We start from the raw sequence: 21,063 nt of genomic DNA on the forward strand, positions 1-21,063 counted from the left end.
GTTTTCCTAATAAGACTTTTAATGTGGCAACATATTATGCGTATTATAGATTGTATACTATTTTTCCTCCATTAGTTTTTTATCCCACAAGGTTTTTCTTAATAAAATTTTAACGAGGCACATTATCTACCAATGGACATCCAAGGGAGGTGTTATGAATATCTTATTAAGTGGATGTCCATCGTGATCAAGGTAAAGTTTTAATGTACTTTAAATTCTAATAATTATTAGAATTAGATCTCTACTTCTTTTATACTTCTTATGCCTATAAATAGAGACTCTAATGAAATATTGTAATCATCCCTTTTGATCAATAAAATATATCCTCTATTGCTTTCATATTTTCTTTGCTTTTTATTTTTTCCATCTCTCTTTATTTTATAACATTATTATTATATAATTAGGGAATATTATTAAAAAAATGAAAAAGTTTTTTTTTTTGCCGTGTGGAGTGTTGTATACATCAAATATATTAAATTGTTTATTTTTCCAAATGTGCTTTTCAATTCCAAAAAATACTTTTTACTTCAAAAACTCTTACTCTTTATCGATTATGGCTCCAAAATTACTTTTAAAACGCAATCAACAAGTCATTGATGGGTGGGTCTTCTTCTTTCCAGCTTGGTGCCATGTTATCCTAATTCTATGACTTGCGCTTCCTTGCTGTACAGGTTCCAAATTTGAACATAATTAAGGTTTTAAAATGTAATTTTTTTAATGAATGTAGCATTTAATTTAGAATTTTTTTTGTTAAGCCTTCATTTGGTTGACATTGGTATTATTATTAGTGTAGGAGGATGAGAGTTCGAGTGCATTAAAATATGTTTTCTCCTCCTATTTAAGTATTGTAGAATTATAAGTGATTTTAAATATTTTATTTAAAAAAACCTTGATTTATAATGAAATATATAATAAGATTCAATTAATTTCAAATATCTTTTTTATTGACGAAAAAAATCCAATAATTTTTAACATGGTATTAACTTCTTACATCTTTTAGTTTTAAGCAATAAATGACAATAAACTCTCTATTTTCATCAAGGGTTGAATCTAGTGGTAAGATACATTGTACTCTTAATAGAGAATGCAGGTTTAAACCTTGGAGACGCATTGTTGGGAGAGGAAGCTATGAACCCCAAACATGAACCATAATACAGACATTAAAGGTAAAAAAAAAAAAACTTTATTCATCATCCATAGCAACATTTCACTATACTAACCAAACTTACTATAAAATTAAATTTTTAAGTTTTATTTTTACCCTTTATAACAACTTTTCATCTATAACAGCAATTGTCATAAATTATGTACGCTTTTATCTCAAAATTTAGTGAAATCAAATATATTTGTAAGTGAAATAAAAATCACAAACTTTAATTAAAAGACATTATTTTAAATAAAAAATATTTAAATTTTACATTAAAAATCCATTTATTATATCTTATTAGATAAAAATAATCTTCTTAATTTTTTTTTAATTCCACAGGTTTTAACTTGGAGATTAAAAAATAAGATGCAATCTAAATTTTGTTAAATATATACCTTAAGCCTTAAGAAGCCTCGTGAACAAAATGAAAGTGCGAGAGCTTTAAATCCAAGCCTTATGAAATGGGTTAAATGCATGACCCATCAATTTGAATTTCATTTTTTATGTAAATAGTAAGAAATTAATTGAATTACTAACATATGTTAAAAAAAAAAGAAAAGGAAAAAAAACATGAATTTGTTAAACCCAAAAATATTTTAAGAATTTCAAATTCATTAAAAAAATATCATGAATATTATATTTTTAAATAATTTAATACTCAATTTACAATATTTTAAAATCCTAATTTTAAAATCCTAATTTCCATACGATACCTAAAAAATTTTGTTCCACTTTCAGCAAATGGCATCAGCTCCTTATTTTGTGGGACTGTATTCAATTCCAAATCCATTTTCGGTTAATTTAAAGTTCAAGATGAATTTATTTTGTCATCTCTACCTAAAACCTGATGTGCCTTGCAACTATACTTAACATATATCAATTTTTCATGTATGAGGCTTCTGCAGTTGAGAACCAATCCTCCTATGTCAAGTTGAAGGGATCCTATGGTAGTAAAAATGATGATTATCATAGATGTAACAACCCACCCCCATCTTTCTTTTGGACCAAAAGGATTGATCTCCCCCAGAAATAGAACAGTAGCCACCGGAACTGGAGGCTGAAAACACTGGTTTCGATAGGTGAGCAACTTGTATGATAACATAATTACAATACAAAATACAAATACATATATATTTTGGGATGATAATTGTCCCTCAAGGAAACCCTATATTGATCAAATGAATACAAACACTACAATCTTTATCTAATCTCTTCAAATGGCTAACTACTCCTGCATAACCACCACCTCTGTTTCCCCTAATGCTTTTATAGCACAGCAATCTTACATATTGTCCAATAGGACCTATGATGTACATTTCATTATGGAGTTTTCTTTTTCTAATTTCCGGTAGCTTCGTGGCGGCACGTGGAAAAAGAATATAGAATGATTTAACTGGTTAAACAATAAGAACACAACATTTATCGCATTTGGAGGTTGCTTTAAGAAACTAACCTACCTTGCGCGATCGAGGTCCTGGCTAAAATCAAGCCAAACAGGAATTATATGTCATCAGGTGGCAATGTTGGGCTCTTGGAGCACATTCCAATCTTGTGAAGCTCCTTAAGTTTGCTGGCCGGATTGCATAAACCTGAAAATCGACACCAATTTATTCACCACGGAGATCGGATAAGGATTACATGAAATGAAAAATGTTCCCAATGTACATGCTGGATGGTAAATTCTTGTCGATTCCCATGATAATTAACAAATTTCACAAAGCTACTTCATCTTAAAGCATTAGCCAAAGAGTAAACAATGATAATATGAAGGTAAAGAAGCAAAGACTGAATGTGAAAATGTTCTTTGAGTATCTAGATTTCTGAATATATAAAACTTGGAAGGATACTAGCAGGAAATTAATCGGTTTGCACAAATGCACAATTCTTGGGACCATATAGTGATGCCCTCGTTAAAGCTTTCATAATGGAAGAAAACGTAGGTGGAACAGGAATATCATAAGAATATCAATAATACCTATGCATTCTAAGCATTTATGGAAAACATATTGTTAATATAACATAACGAGGTTTATATCATGGTCATGCTACCTGAGCATCTTGGAATATCCCAGACTGCTATTGATGTAGGAGTACATCTAGGATCACATATTGCTCTGTTATCTTCATGATGCACGTTCATAGCTAGCATCCATGATCCAATAGTGACATCCTCATTGTTGAACATCCTCAAACTGAAAGGTTAAATAACTCGTTTTATAATAGAATAACTACCGCAGGGGAGGTAGATTGAGAGGCTATAGGGCAGAGAAATAAGTAGGGTGTAAATGAGATGTGAGATAAGTACAAGTATATGCATTCGTTTGTATTTAACAGCTCATAACCTTAAAACTCATGATATTAGGTCAATAAACAAATATCCAAGTTTAGAGACAAATATGAGAGAGCCCTTGACTTAAATATCGCAAACTAAATAGTTACAATGATAATCCTTTGAAGCAGACTTTATCACAACTAACATATTTTTTCAAACCAAAGATATGCAATCAGGTGGACTAAAAACTAAACATGGAACATATTTCTATAGTCGATTCAATATGAAGAATGATCAATATTCAACAGTAACAAATGGCAATGGAATCAAACACAAAGTAAAAGCATACCTGTCATTCCTAGCAGCTGCCAATGAAGCCACCACCTCTGCAGAGAGAACATAGATAGGACCATAAGCATGCAAGAAATACTCATTTCCAATCAGATGTCCTGATTTCTCATACCTGAAAATTTATACTAATAAATCCTCCAAGAATTTTTACATATTTCAAGGTAGAAAAATATGAATCATCAAAGAACTACAAGAACAAATTTCATACCATTTCAGTTTGGGATCAGTGATCACCGGTCCCTTCTTCATGCACCCAATGTAAGTCATTGAATAGCTTCGTTCCTTAGCTAGAAGAGTCGCAAGCCGATCTGATGAAATCAAAACAATAAATTAACATCATATTCACCACATTGATACTATAAAGCACACACTTCGGGATTACCTGGACGCAAATAAATGTCATCATCAGCTTTGACATAATAATCTGCTTCAAAAAGTTTAAAAGCTGCTTTGAAGAATGCCAATCTGAAAAGGATTCACACATACATGATACAGGCCATTGTTTACATCAATCAGATGGTGCTAAAATTAGTGTAAATTTTTTTTTTCTTACGTTTTGTAAGGGAGCTTAAGATATTCTTCTTCAACATCTATGAGCATGAAATCTCTGTACTTTTCAATCTCTTTCTCCAGCATTGCCATTTTCTTCACATCTTTTGATTTCCCTATCACAAATCTGAAACCTAGACCGGTAGCTTGCTCCAGCCTTAATTTTTTTTTTTTAAAAAGGGTCAATTGTTAAAATTTTGATGAATCAAAAGAACCCCAATTGCAAAAAAAAGAGGTGAATTATACCTCAAAAGGCCGTCTGGGTCGGAAGGAAACCAGGTGCTACGAAGGGCGGACCGGCGTTCACCCGATTCGAATCCGGTTTGGATGCCGACGAACCCGAGAAGCTTGGGGCGATCAACCAAGCCTTTGTTACTGTCATCGCCGAGCTTCCCCGAATCCAAGGAAGAGTAAAAGGAACGGAAAGTGTCCTCGGATGTACCGCATCGGAAGATGGGCAAGGGTTGGTTGCGGCGGATGGCGGAGAGGGCGAAGAGGGTGCCGGCGAGACCGATGAGGAGGCAGAGGAGTGAAAAGACGAGAATGGGCCAAGGAATTCGAGTTGAGGAAAAGGCGGAAAAGGGCTTTGAGGGCTTGACGGGTTTGGCGGAGTAGAAGGAAGGAAGCGGAGCGGATCCCGCGGAACCGCTGGAGGCGGAGGAGCGGTGAGAGAAGAGGGGCATTTTAGTGAATTACGGGGAATGGGAGTGAGAAAATATAGTAAATTGGTAATGAAGAAAAAGATTTAACAGCAGTCAATCACTGAGTCGAAGAGTGGTGTACCTTTGTAGGGGAGCGAAATGAACCTTGAGAAATACTGCACTTGATATAATTTTTGGTAGTTGGATCTTTGTTTTTCTTTTTCATTTTTGCTCCTCTTTAAAGCTTCACCGGGCATGTTAAATCTGACTGTTTTTTCCTTGTGAAAATTAAAAACCCTTTATTGGATTCTTTCATTTCACATTCTCAAATTTGACTTTGTAACTCTGTACTTGGAGCATTTGCAACGTACATGTTTCCATCCGGAGGGATTACATTTGCTTTCTTTTAAGGGCCTTTTCCCCTCTCTCAATGAGAAAAAGTAATTGGAGTCAAATTCGGTCCATGCGAATGAGAGCAAAAGTTTCTAACAAATAATAAAAGCCAAAGCTTCAACCAATACAAAACAAAGGCCTTAATAGCCAATAAAGCTAATGCCCTAGTCAGGCAACCTAAGAGGATTCAACACTTGAATCAAAGGGAGCGAAGGTGGATTCAAGCCAATACAATGGTTGCCAACCCTTCCTTTCCTAGTGTTGGAAACGTTGCAAACTTGAAACAACAGATAGGTGGAACCTAAAAAAAGTTCATATAAAAACACAAGCCATCAAAGACTCCATGGGAAAAAAGTCATTATTGGCATAGCAAATGGACCAGTCTTCGCGTCCGAGCAAATTACACAATAAAAAAAATGAGGGGAAAGCAAGCGCCACATATAAAGTCTCCACGAGAAAGGTAAAGGCTTATACCGAAGCCAAACATTATTATTTCGAATAACGATCTCCATCACATGGAAAACCTGGCCGATAGACTGAATTACAAGGGCGACAAAGTAGGGGTGGTGATGGACTACTTAACCGCCAAACGACTGGTTGCGATAGAGGATTTTCTTTGATAAAAAATGGGTTGTTGACGCTGGTCAATGAGATTGCTAGTGGTGGAGATGAAAAGCAGAAGGAGAAGGGGTTATGGATGATTTTTTACGACAATTCGAAGGTCAGAGGATGAAATCAGAGTGGTTTTTGATACCTTGTACGACGAAAGGGGTGGATAAAAAGCCAACCAACGGTGCAAGAGCTTAATCCATATATTTTTAGTACGGTAGCAAAGTTCTTAACCCTTAAAACTCTTTCCAAGATTAAAACCATTTATTGCTGTCTTTTTTTCAGTTTTTCATTGCTTTTTCTATTGAATCTTTCCCATTTTTATACTGTATAAATACTTTGGTTTTTTATTTGAAAAATATCTCAAGGTTTTAGCTTAGCCATTTTTTTGTACTAATTACATTGTAATCTACAAACAACTCTTGTATTCATAAGCACTCAAGCCTTCTTATATTTCTCATAAAAATATTTTTCTTTATTTTTTTATTTTTTTTCAGACACTAAATGACGTTAATTATAGCATGGATTGTATCAAACGCAATGAAAGAATATAAATTGATACCAGAAATGAATGCACATTGTCCATTATCAGTAAAATCATAAAGTGAAAAACATAAGTATATTCTTTTATATGTAATATATATTCAAGCGAAATAATTCATTAACTATAATTTTAAAATGGTTAAATGCATAAGAGTCAAAATTTTCAAATTGTTCATGTAAAGGCCTAACTTTTACAGAATTACTACCTTTTAAAGTGCTCAAATAAGAATATAATTACTATCAATATTTATTTGATCTATAGATTACGAAGTTGAAAAGTGTAAAATATGTTAAATATGATGTGAATAACAAATTGTTTATCCAGGGTAGAATAATTTCACTCTTATTAACACATTGCTTATCCGGGGAAGAATTCTCAGTTATAGAACAATAGTATTATTTTTATTTAATTGTGTATGAAAATAGTTTTTTTTTTTTTTTACTTTTCATATTTAGTCACATTTTTTTTTCATTTGATCACTAAAATAAAGTTATTGTTGTTGTTAACCATATACAAAGATAAAGGTTAATTATGAATAGATAAGTTATAACCGCATTGCATTCTTATTATAAAGACTTTTGCTTTCATGATTAAATTAACCCATCAAGACTTCAAATCTTCATTTTTGGACAAAAAAAAACATAGTTATTAATTTACTCTTGATTAATTAGGATTCTTAAGAATTTGTTTTGTTATAATTAGTTATAGCATAATTATGATTAAAACATTCAACCAATAGTTGAGTTAAAATTTTCATTTTGATTATATAAATTTAAAAAATATATTATTGAAATATTTTTTCAACGAAAATTTGAAATTTACATGCATGTTCTTTAATATTTTAAATATATGTATATGGAAAATAATTTTAAAAAATTTAAGTAAAATTATAAAAATAGAACTGATACGTCTTTAACAATTGGTTTTAAAAATTATGGACTAATTGCATAATTTAAAAGTAAGGTAAAAGTGTTTGTCAAATTCCTTTATTATATAGTACAGTAGAGGGCTAATTTATTGTGGTCTCTATAATAGAGGGATCTGCTTAAATTAATTAGGTACAAGAATTATGGAATAAAATTTTTTTTATTTTTACTATAATTATTGGTTTCTATACCATGTATATTGCCTATGGGTCGGGTGGCTTGACAGAGCATAGTTTGAGAATGGAGTTTATTATTATTATTATTATTATTATTTCCCAACTCAAATTCAAATTAAATAATAAAAATATATTTTATTTAAATTTAATTATAAAATACGTAAATATTAATATTAATATGTTTTTAATAATTTATTAATATATAAATAGTAAAATTAATTATTGGACTAGACTAAATTTCGATTAGGACTTAAATTTTTTTTAGAATCTAATCTCGGTTTGACCCATAAACAATTATAATTACATGTTAATTTATTCTGTTTACCTGTTTTATTTAATATATTATATTATGAGAATATTATTAAATTGTTAATATAATTTAAATTTTAACATAGATTTCAACTAATGAATATTATTTCTTGGGAATCAATTTCCAATACATTAATCAAATGTATCATCAACATGTATAATAAAATATAAATATAATAGTGAAAATATTAATTTAAAGTGTAAACTATAAAAATAGTCACTTTTATTTGTCTCAGATTACATTTTAGTCACTTATGTTTAAAATGTTATATAGTTGTTTATGTTATCGTTTTGTTACAAGTGGTTATTCTACCGTTAAGTTTTGGTATCTCCCTAACGGCGGTCCTACATAACAGTCCAAATGAGTTTTAAATGTCAACTTGGATGTCTTATGTGGCAATCCAAATTAATTTTTTTAATTAAAAACTTATTTTCATCTCAACAACTGGACATTTAAGTTGATATTTAAAACTCTTTTGGACTGCCACGTAGAGTTGCCATTAAAAAGGTAATGGTAAAGTGACCATTTCATAACAAAACGATAACGTAAGTGTCTAAAATGTAACATTTTAAACATAAGTGATTAAAATATAATCTGAAACAAACAAAAACAACTATTTTTATAATTTACTCTAATTTAAAATATAAAATAAATTCATAATTATTTTAAAATTTTCTTTCACATCGTGCGAGAATATTCCTAATATTATATATAATTGTTTTCTTTTGTACTTAATAATGATATTAGTTTTTATATTCATTACAAATGTATTTTTATATTTTTCATATAATTTATTCAGATGACATATGTGAGAATTTTAAGTTGGGACAAGTCAAAATTTTAGACGTCCACATATCACAATTTTCTTTTTTAATAGAGGCTTTGGTTTTAAATATTATATATAACATATATAAGAATTAAGTATAATGTTAAATTTCATCATTAATATTTATATTTTTTGTTAATTTTATCCTTGTTATTTTTTAATTTAAATTTGATTATTAATCTTTCAAAAAAATTAACTCGTTTTTCTAATAGAAAAATAGACTAAAATATTAATTTTTTTTAATGATGTTGGTTTGACAATATGCATGGCAATCCATATATACTTACACCACATTTGGTTGGAGTGAACAAAATAGGGCTGTAATGGAGTAGAACTGTAATGGAATAAAGTTATAATTAATAATGCAATTGTTTGGTTCAATGGAATGTAATAGAGCTGTAATAGTATTCTTGTGTTTGATTGAATAAAATAAATATTGTAATAGCATAAGGAAAAAGACTTAAATGACTAAGGTACCCTTAACAGAATTTTTTAGATAGATGGTTATTGTTATTGTTATTAAATTTTAATAATATTATTATTAAATATAATTTAATAAAAATGATAAAAAATTAATCATATTTTAACATGATTATTATTAAATACAATTTAATAAAATAATATATAATTTAATAACATTCTTAATATAATTATTAATAAAACTTGAATTAATAAAAATCATAATATATAATATTATAGAAATAATATATAACCTACTTTATTATTTTTAAACTACAATGCATATTTAATGTGTTAAAGTATCATTAGCGAAACAAATGACTTAGTTATCTTCTAAACTAAAAAGCAAAAGATTAGAAGTAATAGATAACTTGAGAATTATATTTTACATCCAAATATAATGTTCATACGTTAACAAAAAGTTACATATCTTCAAATCATTACTACAAGACCAATTCTTTTACGCCTCTCACCTTAGATTATTAAAAGTAGACGAGTCATTACTGCAAGATATTAAAGTGTTACATATCTTCAAATCATAGTAAAAGAGTCACATTTCTTCAATATTAATCTCAATAAAAGTAAAACAAAATCAAAGAATTTAATTGCAAAAGAACTTATAGTGATTTAGTGAATAAATAAATGGCTCAATTGTGGGTGGATGAAGCAATCAAGCAAGCTAAATAAGAAAAGGAAGCAATAACACATTACCAAAAAAGATGAACAATACATATTAAGAATTTTTACAAAGCACAAAATAGAAATTACAAATACCTTTGCAAATAGAAAACCTGAAATTAATTTTTTTATCAAATTTCATTCAACAAAACTGACTATTTATTTAGCAAATAATAATGCCTTAAATAAAAATTATAATTGTTTTAAAATTTAAAGATAACTAAATTTCTTTAAAATGTTTCATGGCAAACAATTTGGGATCAAAAGTTAGAAATCACATATACATTCATACAGACACATAGGTACCATATACATATAGCATCCAGTTCCATGACGCCGCAATACACAGTGGATGTAAAGTAGAAGTTAGACGACTGCATTTTCAAAAGACAATTAAATCAATGCCAATCCTCTTTTATGAAAGCCATTGATAAACTTGAAATAAGAGCTATTTGGTGGAATGAATTTTGGTTTGTAAAGCAATACCACTCTGATTATAAAAGTTTTCCCAATTCTTGCCATTAAAATTTTAAATCTCGACATGGGAAAGCATTCCAGAGTCTAAACATGCGAGTGTCACAGCAATACCATCAGGGTTCAATCTTGGTGTATAGAATGAGGTTATTCCATAAAACTTACAGAATGTATGTTTCGCGGTGTGAGTTCCGAAAATGTATGTAGTAATGAACTGGTCCGAATCACCCAAAAGCTAAGCGGGACAACGAAGTGAACGTTCCCTCTCATGGAGCAGTTAGAACAGTTATGTTTCTAAACAATAACATTAATAGGTGCTTAGACTTTCCATCTTACTTTCTTACAGTGGCAACCGCCATTGTGTAATACTAACTCAAATTCCATGCTGACAACAACCAAGACAAGTGCAAAGTTTATCTTAAAGTTGATTTCTAGTTAGTAACTCAGTTCAAATGCGATAGCATCCTAACAACCATCACACAATGAAACCATTAATCTCAAATCTTCATAACTCGGTCATAATCTAAGTAGTAAGTAGCATTGCGCAATGAACCATTAATCACAAATCTTCAAAACTTAATTCAAATACAGTAGCATCCTAAGTACCATCACTACCATTAATATCAAATCTTCATAGCTCAGTTCAAATGCAATAGCCTCGTAAGAACCATCACGCAATGAACCATTTCCATTTTTCTTTTAACCCCACAAAAATGCATAAATATGAACCAATGAAAAACTGTACACAACAACACCATCAATCTTTCATCTTTAAAAGAAAAAACAATTATCAAAACACCTTACATGGAAAGGAAAAAAACCCAAAAACCAATAGATTATAGCACTTAAAAGATAATATCAAAAACATGTTTCATTTGAGGAAAATCTTGATCCCAAAATAGGGAAATAAACTCATGATTGGACATACTAATTTGCATAAGCAAAAATAAAATCAATCATCAATTTTAGGGTTACTTGTGTTGCACAAGCTCCTTTGAAAATTACTTGCTTCCGGTTCAGGAAACCTGAATTAGTATTGAGAGATTGATTAGCAATTCTATGGTTTGGTGTTCTTCAATTGAGTTTGGATTTTTTTCCTTGTTGAATATTTTGCCCCTAATTAAGAAATTTCTACAATATCGATTCCTATGAGGAAAAGATTGAAGAAGTTGGTGAAGGACAATGGCATTTTAGAGCTTTGGAAATGGAGAAGGGAATTAATGTGAAGAATGTAGTTGAAAGTGTATAAAGAACGATGATGAAAAAATGAGGGCAAAAATGAAAAAGTAATCTTTCATCATTCTTACCTTGCTCTGAATGACCAATTCAGAGGTTGGGGCAAAGAATGATATTCTACATCTATTCATTGATTAGTGGGAATAGAAAGCTAAACAACAACACTTGTAATAGGCATTCCACTGAACCAAACAATGGTTTATGGTGGGCCCTCAAAATTGAGTTACATTGAACCAAACAGGATGTTAGTGTCACGAGGCTAGAACTTTAGTCTCGCAATCTGTGCAACCTTAGGTGATTTTTTTTCAAATGCAAACACGCCTATGTTAGCCTAGCCATCAAATAATTAAGGATTCACAAAGAGTTCCTCAAATGCACCAATTTATATAGGGGAAACAACTCTAGTCAAAAGAAGGCACAAAATAACAAAAAACCAAAGAAAAATATGCACGAGAGGTGTTTGAGTGAATACTCTCAATTGTATTACTTTCTCTTAAAGAATACAAATACAATGGATGAATGAAATAATTAAAAGTAAGGGGGAGACTTTCTATTTATAGTTGAGCTCCCCTATAACCGACAGTCTAGATCAAGTTACATAGATGAACGAGATTAGCCTTTCCCTATAATAAAGGGATTTACAAGATTTAAAATATCTAATCTAATCTAATCTTACAAGATATGATTCCTATCAATTTTTTCAGATATTTACCAATGTAGCCTATCTTTCCATATCAACATCATTAGGCCACCCAGGCTTCAAATAAAAGGGCTTCTCCAACAACTCTTTAAATCGAGCCAGCTCTTGTGGGTAAATGATCTCCATGTTAATGATAGACCTCTATGGGATCAGTATGTACGATGGTCACGGTCTTTGAACTGCGGCCCATGAATTTCTCCCCCCACCCATTCTTACAACGTCCTTGTTACGTCTTTGGAATGTCATTGACTTAATTTGCCTCGATCTCGTCATAATGCCTTAGTTTTTTCCCGAATCGTCTCATTGTCGAGTCATCCCTTCCTTCAGTAGTTTTTTCCCGAATCGTCTCATTGTCGAGTCATCCCTTCCTTCAGAACTTTGGCTTCTGCTTTTGTCACCTCTTAACTTGAATCATCCCACTCGTTGGTACATCTCATTGGCAAGAAGTCATGGCTCTCACTTGCCCTCATTCTGACTTGCTTCTATTGGAATCCTCTTGATTCTTACAACTTGGCTTCAACATGCTCACAGTCTCTCGACCTCATTGCTTAGAACTTTAAAAAGGCCTCTACATTCTTGCCAAACCAACAAGTTAGAATGCAAAACACTATCAAAGTGTTCGGAATGTACCTTACTCATCGCATTTACTTAAGTCAACTATCCAACTTGCATTACCACTTTCCCAAAGTTTGATGCACAATCCAACCTTACCCAAAGGTAGTAACTCATTCGATGTGTCAACAAAAGTGAGCCTCATTGATCCTAGTTTCAAAGTTTGCATCGCTAATTATTCCTTTGAGTCTGATGCACAACTCACCTCTTCCATGGGTAGAAGCCTCGCCGACGACTCGACCAACTCCGTCGCTTTCATTGAATTGAGTCTTATTGGTCCTAGATTCAATATTTGCATCGCCACTTTTTCCCCTAAGTCTGATGCCAAACTCACCTCTTTCTTAGGTGGATGGCCCTTCGATGACTCAACAAGCTCCGTCGTTGTCTTTTCCTTAACCATAGATTGCTTAGGATAGTTCCACAACTCATGCAGACCACAAAACAAAAAGCACTTTACTTGTTTCTCTTTGCTCTTCTTCGCCCTCTTGGCTTTGATTTTCCCTTGCTCGAACCAAGCTTTTTGGGTATTTTGTCTGACGCATCATCTCTTTTAATGGCAGATTTCCTGGGACATTTTCGCAACCTATGCTGACCATGACACAAGAAGCACTCCACTGGCTTCTTCTTGCTTTTAGCCTCCTTGGCTTCGACACCCGTTACGCTCAAACCAAGTCTGACGGCCTTACTTTTTGGCTTGTCCTTCTTTGAAAGCATATATTTCTTTGGACATTTCTTCAACATATATGGACCTTCGCTAAGAAAGCATTTGATCTTGCCCTTCTTTCTGTTGGGTTTTCTCTTCTTAACTCGTGGTTTCTCATTACCACCATCGTTGTTGTCATTGACGTCATCTCCCTCATGATTCCTTTCACATTCGCCATTTCCTTAGACTTGAAAAACTCAAGCTTGTTTTTCCATAGACCAAGCTTGACCATGGACTCCACTACCATCATGGCTTTCGACAGGTCTTGGACATCTTGCTGTAATTCATATCTGACCTACGATTTTAATCCATTCTTGAAAACAAGTAAGACCTCTTTCTTGGTCACATATGAAATTTAGAGCATGAGTTCGTTGAACTCTCGAACATACTCCCCTAATGTGTCTCATTCGTAAGTCATCACAACTTTGCTCGAGCTTTATTCTCGGCAAGTTCTAGACAAAACTGCCCCTTCAACTCATGTTAGAACTATTGCCGCATCCCAATCTCATTATGCCTTTTATCTGTGGACCTGCCTTGCCACCATAAAAGTGAAAAATCAGTAAGAAACATGGAAGAAATATTTATCTTACTTACATCCTTCATGATGCTTTTGGCATAGAAGTAGTGCTTCATCTTCCATAAGAAATTGTTCATATCACATGCAAACCTTGTCCCTAAAAACTCTTTCGGCTTTGGGACATCACCGTAATTGAGTGTTGCACTTAACACTCCATTCCCCACAGTTGCTAGACACAAGGTAAGCTCTACCTCGAGTTCCTCTATTTGTGTTCAAAGCCTTTGTCGTGGCCATTATTTCTTCTTTAAAGCCATCACCATGACCTCAAGAGCATCATTCCTCTCTGTCAACTTATTCCTATGTCAATTTAACAACTTGTTTACCTTATCCACATTGGAATTAAGAGACATGATCACAAATTCTTTAGACTACTCCCTCAAGTCGTCTAAGTGATCCTCGACCACATCGAGTGACTCTTTTATGTCCTTCATAGACTCCTCGAGTTTGTTTACTTGTTCTTTTACAACTGACATCTTATCCTTCATAAGGATTGGTTTTTTCAACCAACGGGTCTCTACTAACTTATTCTGATCAGCAACTTCTTTCGACATCTTAATGTGCCTTCGCAGTACTAGCTCTGATACCATTTCTCACATGGCTAAATCCTTAGTCTTGCAATTCGTACGGCCTTAGGCTATCCTTTCGATGCAAACACGTCTAAGTCATCCTAACCACCAAACAATTGAAGATTCACAAAGAATTCCTCCAAGATACCAATTTATATAGCGGAAGCAACTCTGGCCAAAAAAGGCACAAAAGAACAAAAAACCACAAAAAAATTATGCATAATAGGTGTTTGAGTAAATATTCTCAATTGTATTACTTTCTTTCAAAGAATACAAATACAATGGATGAATGGAATGAATTACAAGTGAGGGGGAGACTCTCTATTTATAATTGAGCTCCCCCAAAATCGATGGTCTAGATCAAGTTACATCGATGAACGAGATTAGCCTATCCCTATAATCAAAAGATTTACAAGATTTACAATATCAAATCAAATCTAATCTTACAAGATATGATTCCCCTCTGTTTTCTAAGATTAGTTCCCATATTTACCAAGGTAGTCTATATTTCCATAGCAGCATCATTGGGCCACCCAAGCTTCAGATAGACAAGCTTATCCAACAACTCTTTAAATCGGATCAGTTCTCGTAGCTTAAATGATCCCCATGTTAATGATAGACCTTCATGGGATACATTGTGTGCGATGGTCACGGGCTTTGAATTGAGACCCGTAACATTAGTGTTGACATAACACTATTTGTCTTATATACCATGTCAGCAAATAATTTAAAAATGAGACAAATTTTCAAAAAAAAAATCAAAATAAAGTTCATAAAAATTCAAAAAATTAGCATGTAGTAATTTCCCAATGAATTTAATTAAAGCAAATTCAGAAAACATCAATTCATTCTTTCTAAAAAGTTGATCAAATTCAACTATTTTTAAAAAGTTGAAGATCAAATTTAATTAAAACAAATAAGAACCAAATAAATAAATAAAAATGTAAACTATGAGTACAAGAACTAAATCGTTATTTAGAATTTGTATATATCCTTAGCTTTATCTCTCTATCAAATTCGAGGATAACTCTCCAACGTCACTACTTAGAATCCTCCATTAACACACTTCCTCATCTTCACGGTCTTTCGAATTTTGTATTGTTCTTGCAAAATAAGAGCATTAAACATCTTTTCTTCTTTTGCTTTAATGGCTGTTGTAAACCCAAAATAAAAGGAGAGGAAAATTCCCAAAGAATTATTTTTCAAGTAACTGGAAGAAAAAGAAGCTGATTCTCTCGTGAAGAAGCAAACTTCTTCAACTACACACATGATACACATTGTTGGTGCACAAAAGAAAAAGAAAAACTTCTTGCAAAGATTGAACCATCAATACCATTGAATTTTGGCTTGTTATTGTCACCACATATATATGTATATAGAATTGCATGTTTTACAACAGGGGAAAAAGGTGTGGAGCTTGACCAGTACTATATCATCAGTATAAGCTTACAACATCTTTCCTTTTTCAGCAGCCTTCCTCCTTTCCATTGTGGAAAGAAAGAACAAAGAAAAGGGTTCTATGGTTTGTGATTGAATTCCCAAAAATAAATGCCAAAATAAAAGAACTAGCAAAACCAACAGTAGTGAAGTTTTTAGGCCCAGATGGCAAGGGAAGCCATTAAACCAGCTCCTAGGAAGAGCATGAAGTAAGATACTACTTGAAGTCTAAAATTGCAGCTCATCCTCTTACTTAAAAAATCTGCAGCAATGAGATCTACTAATGCCATGTAAACTAGAATTCCAGCTGATAAAGAATCTAGGACTCCTTCAATAACCAGAGCTGCTGGGCTGTAATGATTGTAGAACGATGCGATGGCGATCCCTATGCCAATTCCAGCTGGGGTTGTTATGGCGAAAAAACATGCCATGATTGTGGCTGATAGGGTTTTGAATTGAGCTTGGGAGATGCACCCTCCGAGTGCAAACCCTTCAAAGAATTGATGAAATGATAGTGCTGCAATTAGAGGCCTTATTGTGCATGGACTCAGGGAAACACCCAATGATAGGCCAATGATGACTGAGTGTGATACAATTCCAAGCTCCAAAATCTGCCAAAAAAATAAAAAAGAAAAGAAAGGAGACGTTACAACCACGGAAAAATATGCAAATGCCAAGAGCTCAAAACCTTTTTGACCCAGAATTTTATCAGCTATTAATCAGGAGAAGATAAAAGTTTAGGAGCAATCAAAACATATTGTCGTCTCACTAGAATTCTACCATTAGATTCGTTAGCCTAAAAGTCCAAAGAAGAAGACTCCTAACATCAAACCTGTTAATAGTTGTACATTTAATAGATTTGTAAACTAGTCAATTTTATTTTCTTTAGGTAACATTTTAATTATTGAACCACTAATTACCATTAATAGTGTAATAATAAGCTGACATAACACTTTAAATTATTATTTCAAATAAAAATTTGAAGTTAAATTATATTTCTTTTAACATTATTTTTAATTTTCTATTTTCTTCTGTTTCTTTCTATTTTTCTCCCTTCTCTATCTTTTGAAGGTAAAAAAAAAAATTAAATTACTTAAAATAAAAAATTATATAAAAAATAATTATATAATTTAATTTAAAATTTTTATTTAAAATAATAATTTAATATGCCAAATTAACTTACCTTTACACTATTAAAAAAATTAACATTTAGTAACTAAAATACTATAATATGATATCAACACAATACCACAAGTAATTAAAATATAATATTTTAAATATAAGTAATTAAAATATAATAAAAAAATAATTAGATTAATAGGCATATTTACTAGGGCCCCCATGACGTAAACAATTAAATTTCAACCAAGTTTAAGAAATAATTTACCTGGGAAACAACGACATGCCTCACGCCACTATCATCATCCTCACCTCCATGCCCATGTCCATGACTATGACCATGTCCATCATCATGACCATGATCATGATCATGATGATGTGCACGACTCCTCAATAAGCCATCACAACCATCTTGTCCATGTGGATGACTATGCCTATGGTGTGCTGCATGCGCATGCATCCCAACGATGTGCATTCCCCCACCTTCCTCTTCCCCAAAAACCTTCCCATTCCCATCCTTGGTTTCCACAACTAGTACAATCCCAGAGTCTGAATCCGGGTCTAACGAACCCACTCGACCCTGTTCTTCAGTACTTGCTTTAGCCAAACCTTGTTTCCTCTCATAATACTGAGTCCCCACGAAATCAACAAGCAAAGTAACCAAAGAGGCAACCATGGCGAAGAAGCCCGGGAATGGGAATTTGGACCAAGGGTATTCCGGCAAGCAAGGATTTGTGAGAGCTTCGGTACCACCGGCGAGCATGTGGACGAAGCCCGTGGCCAGAATCACGCCGGCAGCAAAGGCCTTAGCGGCGACAAAGAGGCTCCCATCTGTACGGAGGAACTTACGGTGCTTCCCGATGAGTGGAATAGCGACCCCGGCCACACCGGCGAGGAGGATTGAGGCTATAGCTATCAGCTTTAACTTCAACGCCGCTGATTCGTCACGGCAAATCTCTAGCTCCGAGGATTGGCAGCTCGTGTTGCTCATTGCATCGGTTATTGCTTGCAAAAAGGACTCTGTTTATTCAATTGAGCGAAACAAATTAAAAAAAGAAGATTAAAACTGATAAAACATTAAGCACAATTGAAGAATTTTGAGAAAAGTAGACAAGTTTGCAGCTCAATTGGGTTGAATTATGAAATCCCAGAACCAAAAATAAATGCTTTTCGAAAATTTAATTCCAAAATTTTCCCACCACTCAGTAACCTCGTAAACATAAAAACTAACAAAAGGGTGTTGGAAATTACCTGGGAAAAGCCTACTCTTCGACCCCAAACGATCAAGGCGGAGCAGCGGCAAAATATCCTAAAAAATAAAAACCCAAATAAACACAATGAATTAAGAAAAAAAAAACAAGGAACCCAGAAACAACAAAGAGAAAGGGGTTTCAAATCCCGAAGAACAAACCTCAAAGATGAACATGAGAATCGAGAATCTAAAGCAAAACAAATGGTGGGTTCAATATATAGAGAGGGAGAGATAAAAAGAGGAAGGAAAAAAAGGGTATCCTATACTTTTGTTGCTTTTTAGAATGACAAATCAAAGTGAAGAAGAGGATTGAAGAATCTATGAACAATACACGTACATAGGGTATAGAGATGTGTGAAAACACAGCATTTAAGATGATGGTGTTAAATCGGTAGCAGTAATATATGGGGGCAACAAGCCGAGCATAGGAGGCGATGGAAAGACATTCAGAAATGAAAGGTAATAATAAGCAGAGAGTGTCGACATTGTTTGAGGAAAAGGTAAGGCAAGAGGCAGAGGTGGCGTCCATAGTTGCGAACTTTCGTTAAAATATGAAGTTAACTATGTCGACATTGTTTCATTTTATCCATTTGTTTCCTCTCACATCCATGTTACCATCATTTCTTACATTTTCCTTTTGGCGTGTGGAGTGAAGTTAAAGGTGCATTCCATAAAATATTAAAACAATATTGAGCTACCCTTTTTTTATTGACTGCAAAGAAGAATTATAAAAATAAGTTATTTTTAGAAATATAAAAATTCAAATGCAAAAGATTCCTAAATTGCCTTGAGATTAGAAAAAAATTCTCAGTTAAACAAATCTGAATTCCGATCTCAACTTTTATGTTCTATTATGCTTCATAGAACAAAATTTTCACAATAAATTCTGATTTTTGGATCATAAATACTTTTAGAGCCTAAGTAAAAAAAATGCTATGCAAAGGTTTTCTTTTATGTAATATATATTTATTTTAAACATATAACATTATATATTTAATACTTAAAATATAGTTTACAAATAATTAATATTAATTACTTAAAAATATTTAAAATGCATATTTCATATATCAAAATATTAATGATGAGTTACAATAAATTATTTTTATATTATTACTAAAATATTATAATATTAATAAATTTAAACTTCATTTAAATATATATTTTTTACTTCGCAACATTTTTAAAATAAACATTTTACCTTACAAAAACAATTTTTAAAAACAATACTAAATGTTTTTATATTATAAACACTTTTCACGCATCAATTTTCAAAAACAATCAGAAATTGTCCTTTAAATGGAAATCAGATGTCCATTTTCCCTCTAGCTTATTGGTACAAAATTGACAATCTCCCATAGTATTTTAGGTATTTTTATGATCATCTTTCTTTTATTAATAAATGATCTTATTAATTTTTTCAACCACTTAAAAGTTTAGGGTAAATTATTAAAATAGTCATTTTTTTGTTTGTTTTAAATTATATTTTAGTCATTTATATTTGAAATATTACGTTTAATCACTTATATTATTGTGTTATAACATTTTAGTCATTCCGCTATTAATTTCTGTTAATGGTGTAATGGTAAGCTGACGTGGCACGTTAAATCATCATTTCAAACGAAAATTTTAGCCTAATTTCTATAATTGGTCCTTATATTTTTTCCTTTTGAGCAATTTAGTTTTTTTCTTTTATGTTCTTTTAGCTTTCTTTTTTTTCCATTCTCTTCTACTTCTCCCTCTATTTTCCTCCCTTCTTCATTTCTTTTAACATAATTTTTCTATGTTTTCCATTTGTTACAGCTAGTCGACAAGCTTGCCTCACTCGAAAAAAATTAAATTGTTAAAAATAATAATAAAAGTGTAGTGACTAGTTTTAAAAAATGAAAAACATGGAAAAACTCTGTTAAAAGAAATGAAAAAGGGAGGAAAATAGAGGGAGAAGCAGAAGAGAATGCAAAAAAAAAGAAATTTAAAAAATATAAAAAAATAAAATAAAATTGCTCAAAACAAAAAAAATTTATGAGGACTGATTTTAAAAAGTAACTTAAATTTTTTGTTTTAAATGATGATTTAATGTGCCACGTCAGCTTACCGTTACACCGTTAACGGCAATTAACGATTCAGTGACTAAAATATTACAATGTGATAATGTAAGTGACTAAAACGTAACATTTCAAACATAAGTGACTAAAATATAACCTGAAATAAACAAAAGTGTCTATTTTAACAGTTTAACCTTTTTTTATTTAAAAAACACATAATTTATATCAAAATTTTGTATTTTATAAATAATATATATAAGAAAGAAAAAAAAAGAGAGGTAGCGTTATAGGGAATAACCTCAAAACATATGAGACTCGAGATTTGAGGTCTAATTTAGAATCTATTTCCTTCTTTAATCTCAAGATGCCCTAAAAATTATTGTATTTAAATTTTTACACACATCTATCTTATAAAACATTTTATAAGAAATAATAAAAAAAAATGTCATATTGGGTGTCAACTA

The 21,063-nt window shown here is 32.0% G+C and overlaps 2 protein-coding genes and 1 pseudogene across 2 annotated transcripts; all 3 read right to left on the bottom strand.

Annotated features, from left to right (window-relative positions):
- Positions 1–2,227: 2,227 nt before the first annotated feature.
- LOC107897070 (probable beta-1,3-galactosyltransferase 12) lies at positions 2,228–6,171 on the bottom strand. The gene is made up of 7 exons (XM_016822406.2): positions 4,566–6,171; positions 4,324–4,476; positions 4,153–4,235; positions 3,979–4,078; positions 3,769–3,882; positions 3,197–3,339; positions 2,228–2,736 (listed from the first exon to the last, which is right to left on the bottom strand). The coding sequence occupies exons 1-7, from the start codon at positions 5,000–5,002 to the stop codon at positions 2,648–2,650; spliced, it is 1,119 nt and encodes a 372-aa protein (XP_016677895.2). The 5' UTR covers positions 5,003–6,171; the 3' UTR covers positions 2,228–2,647.
- A 4,158-nt stretch (positions 6,172–10,329) lies between these two features.
- On the bottom strand, positions 10,330–10,739 carry LOC107895643 (centromere protein V-like; annotated as a pseudogene).
- A 5,328-nt stretch (positions 10,740–16,067) lies between these two features.
- LOC107897071 (zinc transporter 4, chloroplastic) lies at positions 16,068–19,201 on the bottom strand. Its single transcript, XM_016822409.2, has 4 exons — positions 18,717–19,201; positions 18,557–18,614; positions 17,574–18,325; positions 16,068–16,797 (listed from the first exon to the last, which is right to left on the bottom strand). Exons 1-4 carry the CDS (start codon positions 18,729–18,731, stop codon positions 16,342–16,344), a joined length of 1,281 nt encoding a protein of 426 aa, XP_016677898.1. The 5' UTR covers positions 18,732–19,201; the 3' UTR covers positions 16,068–16,341.
- Between the last annotated feature and the right edge of the window lie 1,862 nt (positions 19,202–21,063).

This window comes from Gossypium hirsutum, chromosome A06, assembly GCF_007990345.1.
Source record: "Gossypium hirsutum isolate 1008001.06 chromosome A06, Gossypium_hirsutum_v2.1, whole genome shotgun sequence".
Taxonomy (NCBI): Eukaryota; Viridiplantae; Streptophyta; class Magnoliopsida; order Malvales; family Malvaceae; genus Gossypium; species Gossypium hirsutum.

Coding starts and splice junctions, on each gene's coding strand:
- LOC107897070 (XM_016822406.2), bottom strand. CDS start 5,002: ATGCCCCTCTTCTCTCACCGCTCCTCCGCCTCCAGCGGTTCCGCGGGA. Junction 3,883..3,978: donor ACTGATCCCAAACTGAAATG/GTATGAAATTTG, acceptor ATAAATTTTCAG/GTATGAGAAATCAGGACATC. Junction 2,737..3,196: donor GGATATTCCAAGATGCTCAG/GTAGCATGACCA, acceptor GTCGATTTTCAG/GTTTATGCAATCCGGCCAGC.
- LOC107897071 (XM_016822409.2), bottom strand. Junction 18,326..18,556: donor GAAGAGTAGGCTTTTCCCAG/GTAATTTCCAAC, acceptor TTGAATAAACAG/AGTCCTTTTTGCAAGCAATA. Junction 16,798..17,573: donor GGCATGTCGTTGTTTCCCAG/GTAAATTATTTC, acceptor TTTTTTTGGCAG/ATTTTGGAGCTTGGAATTGT.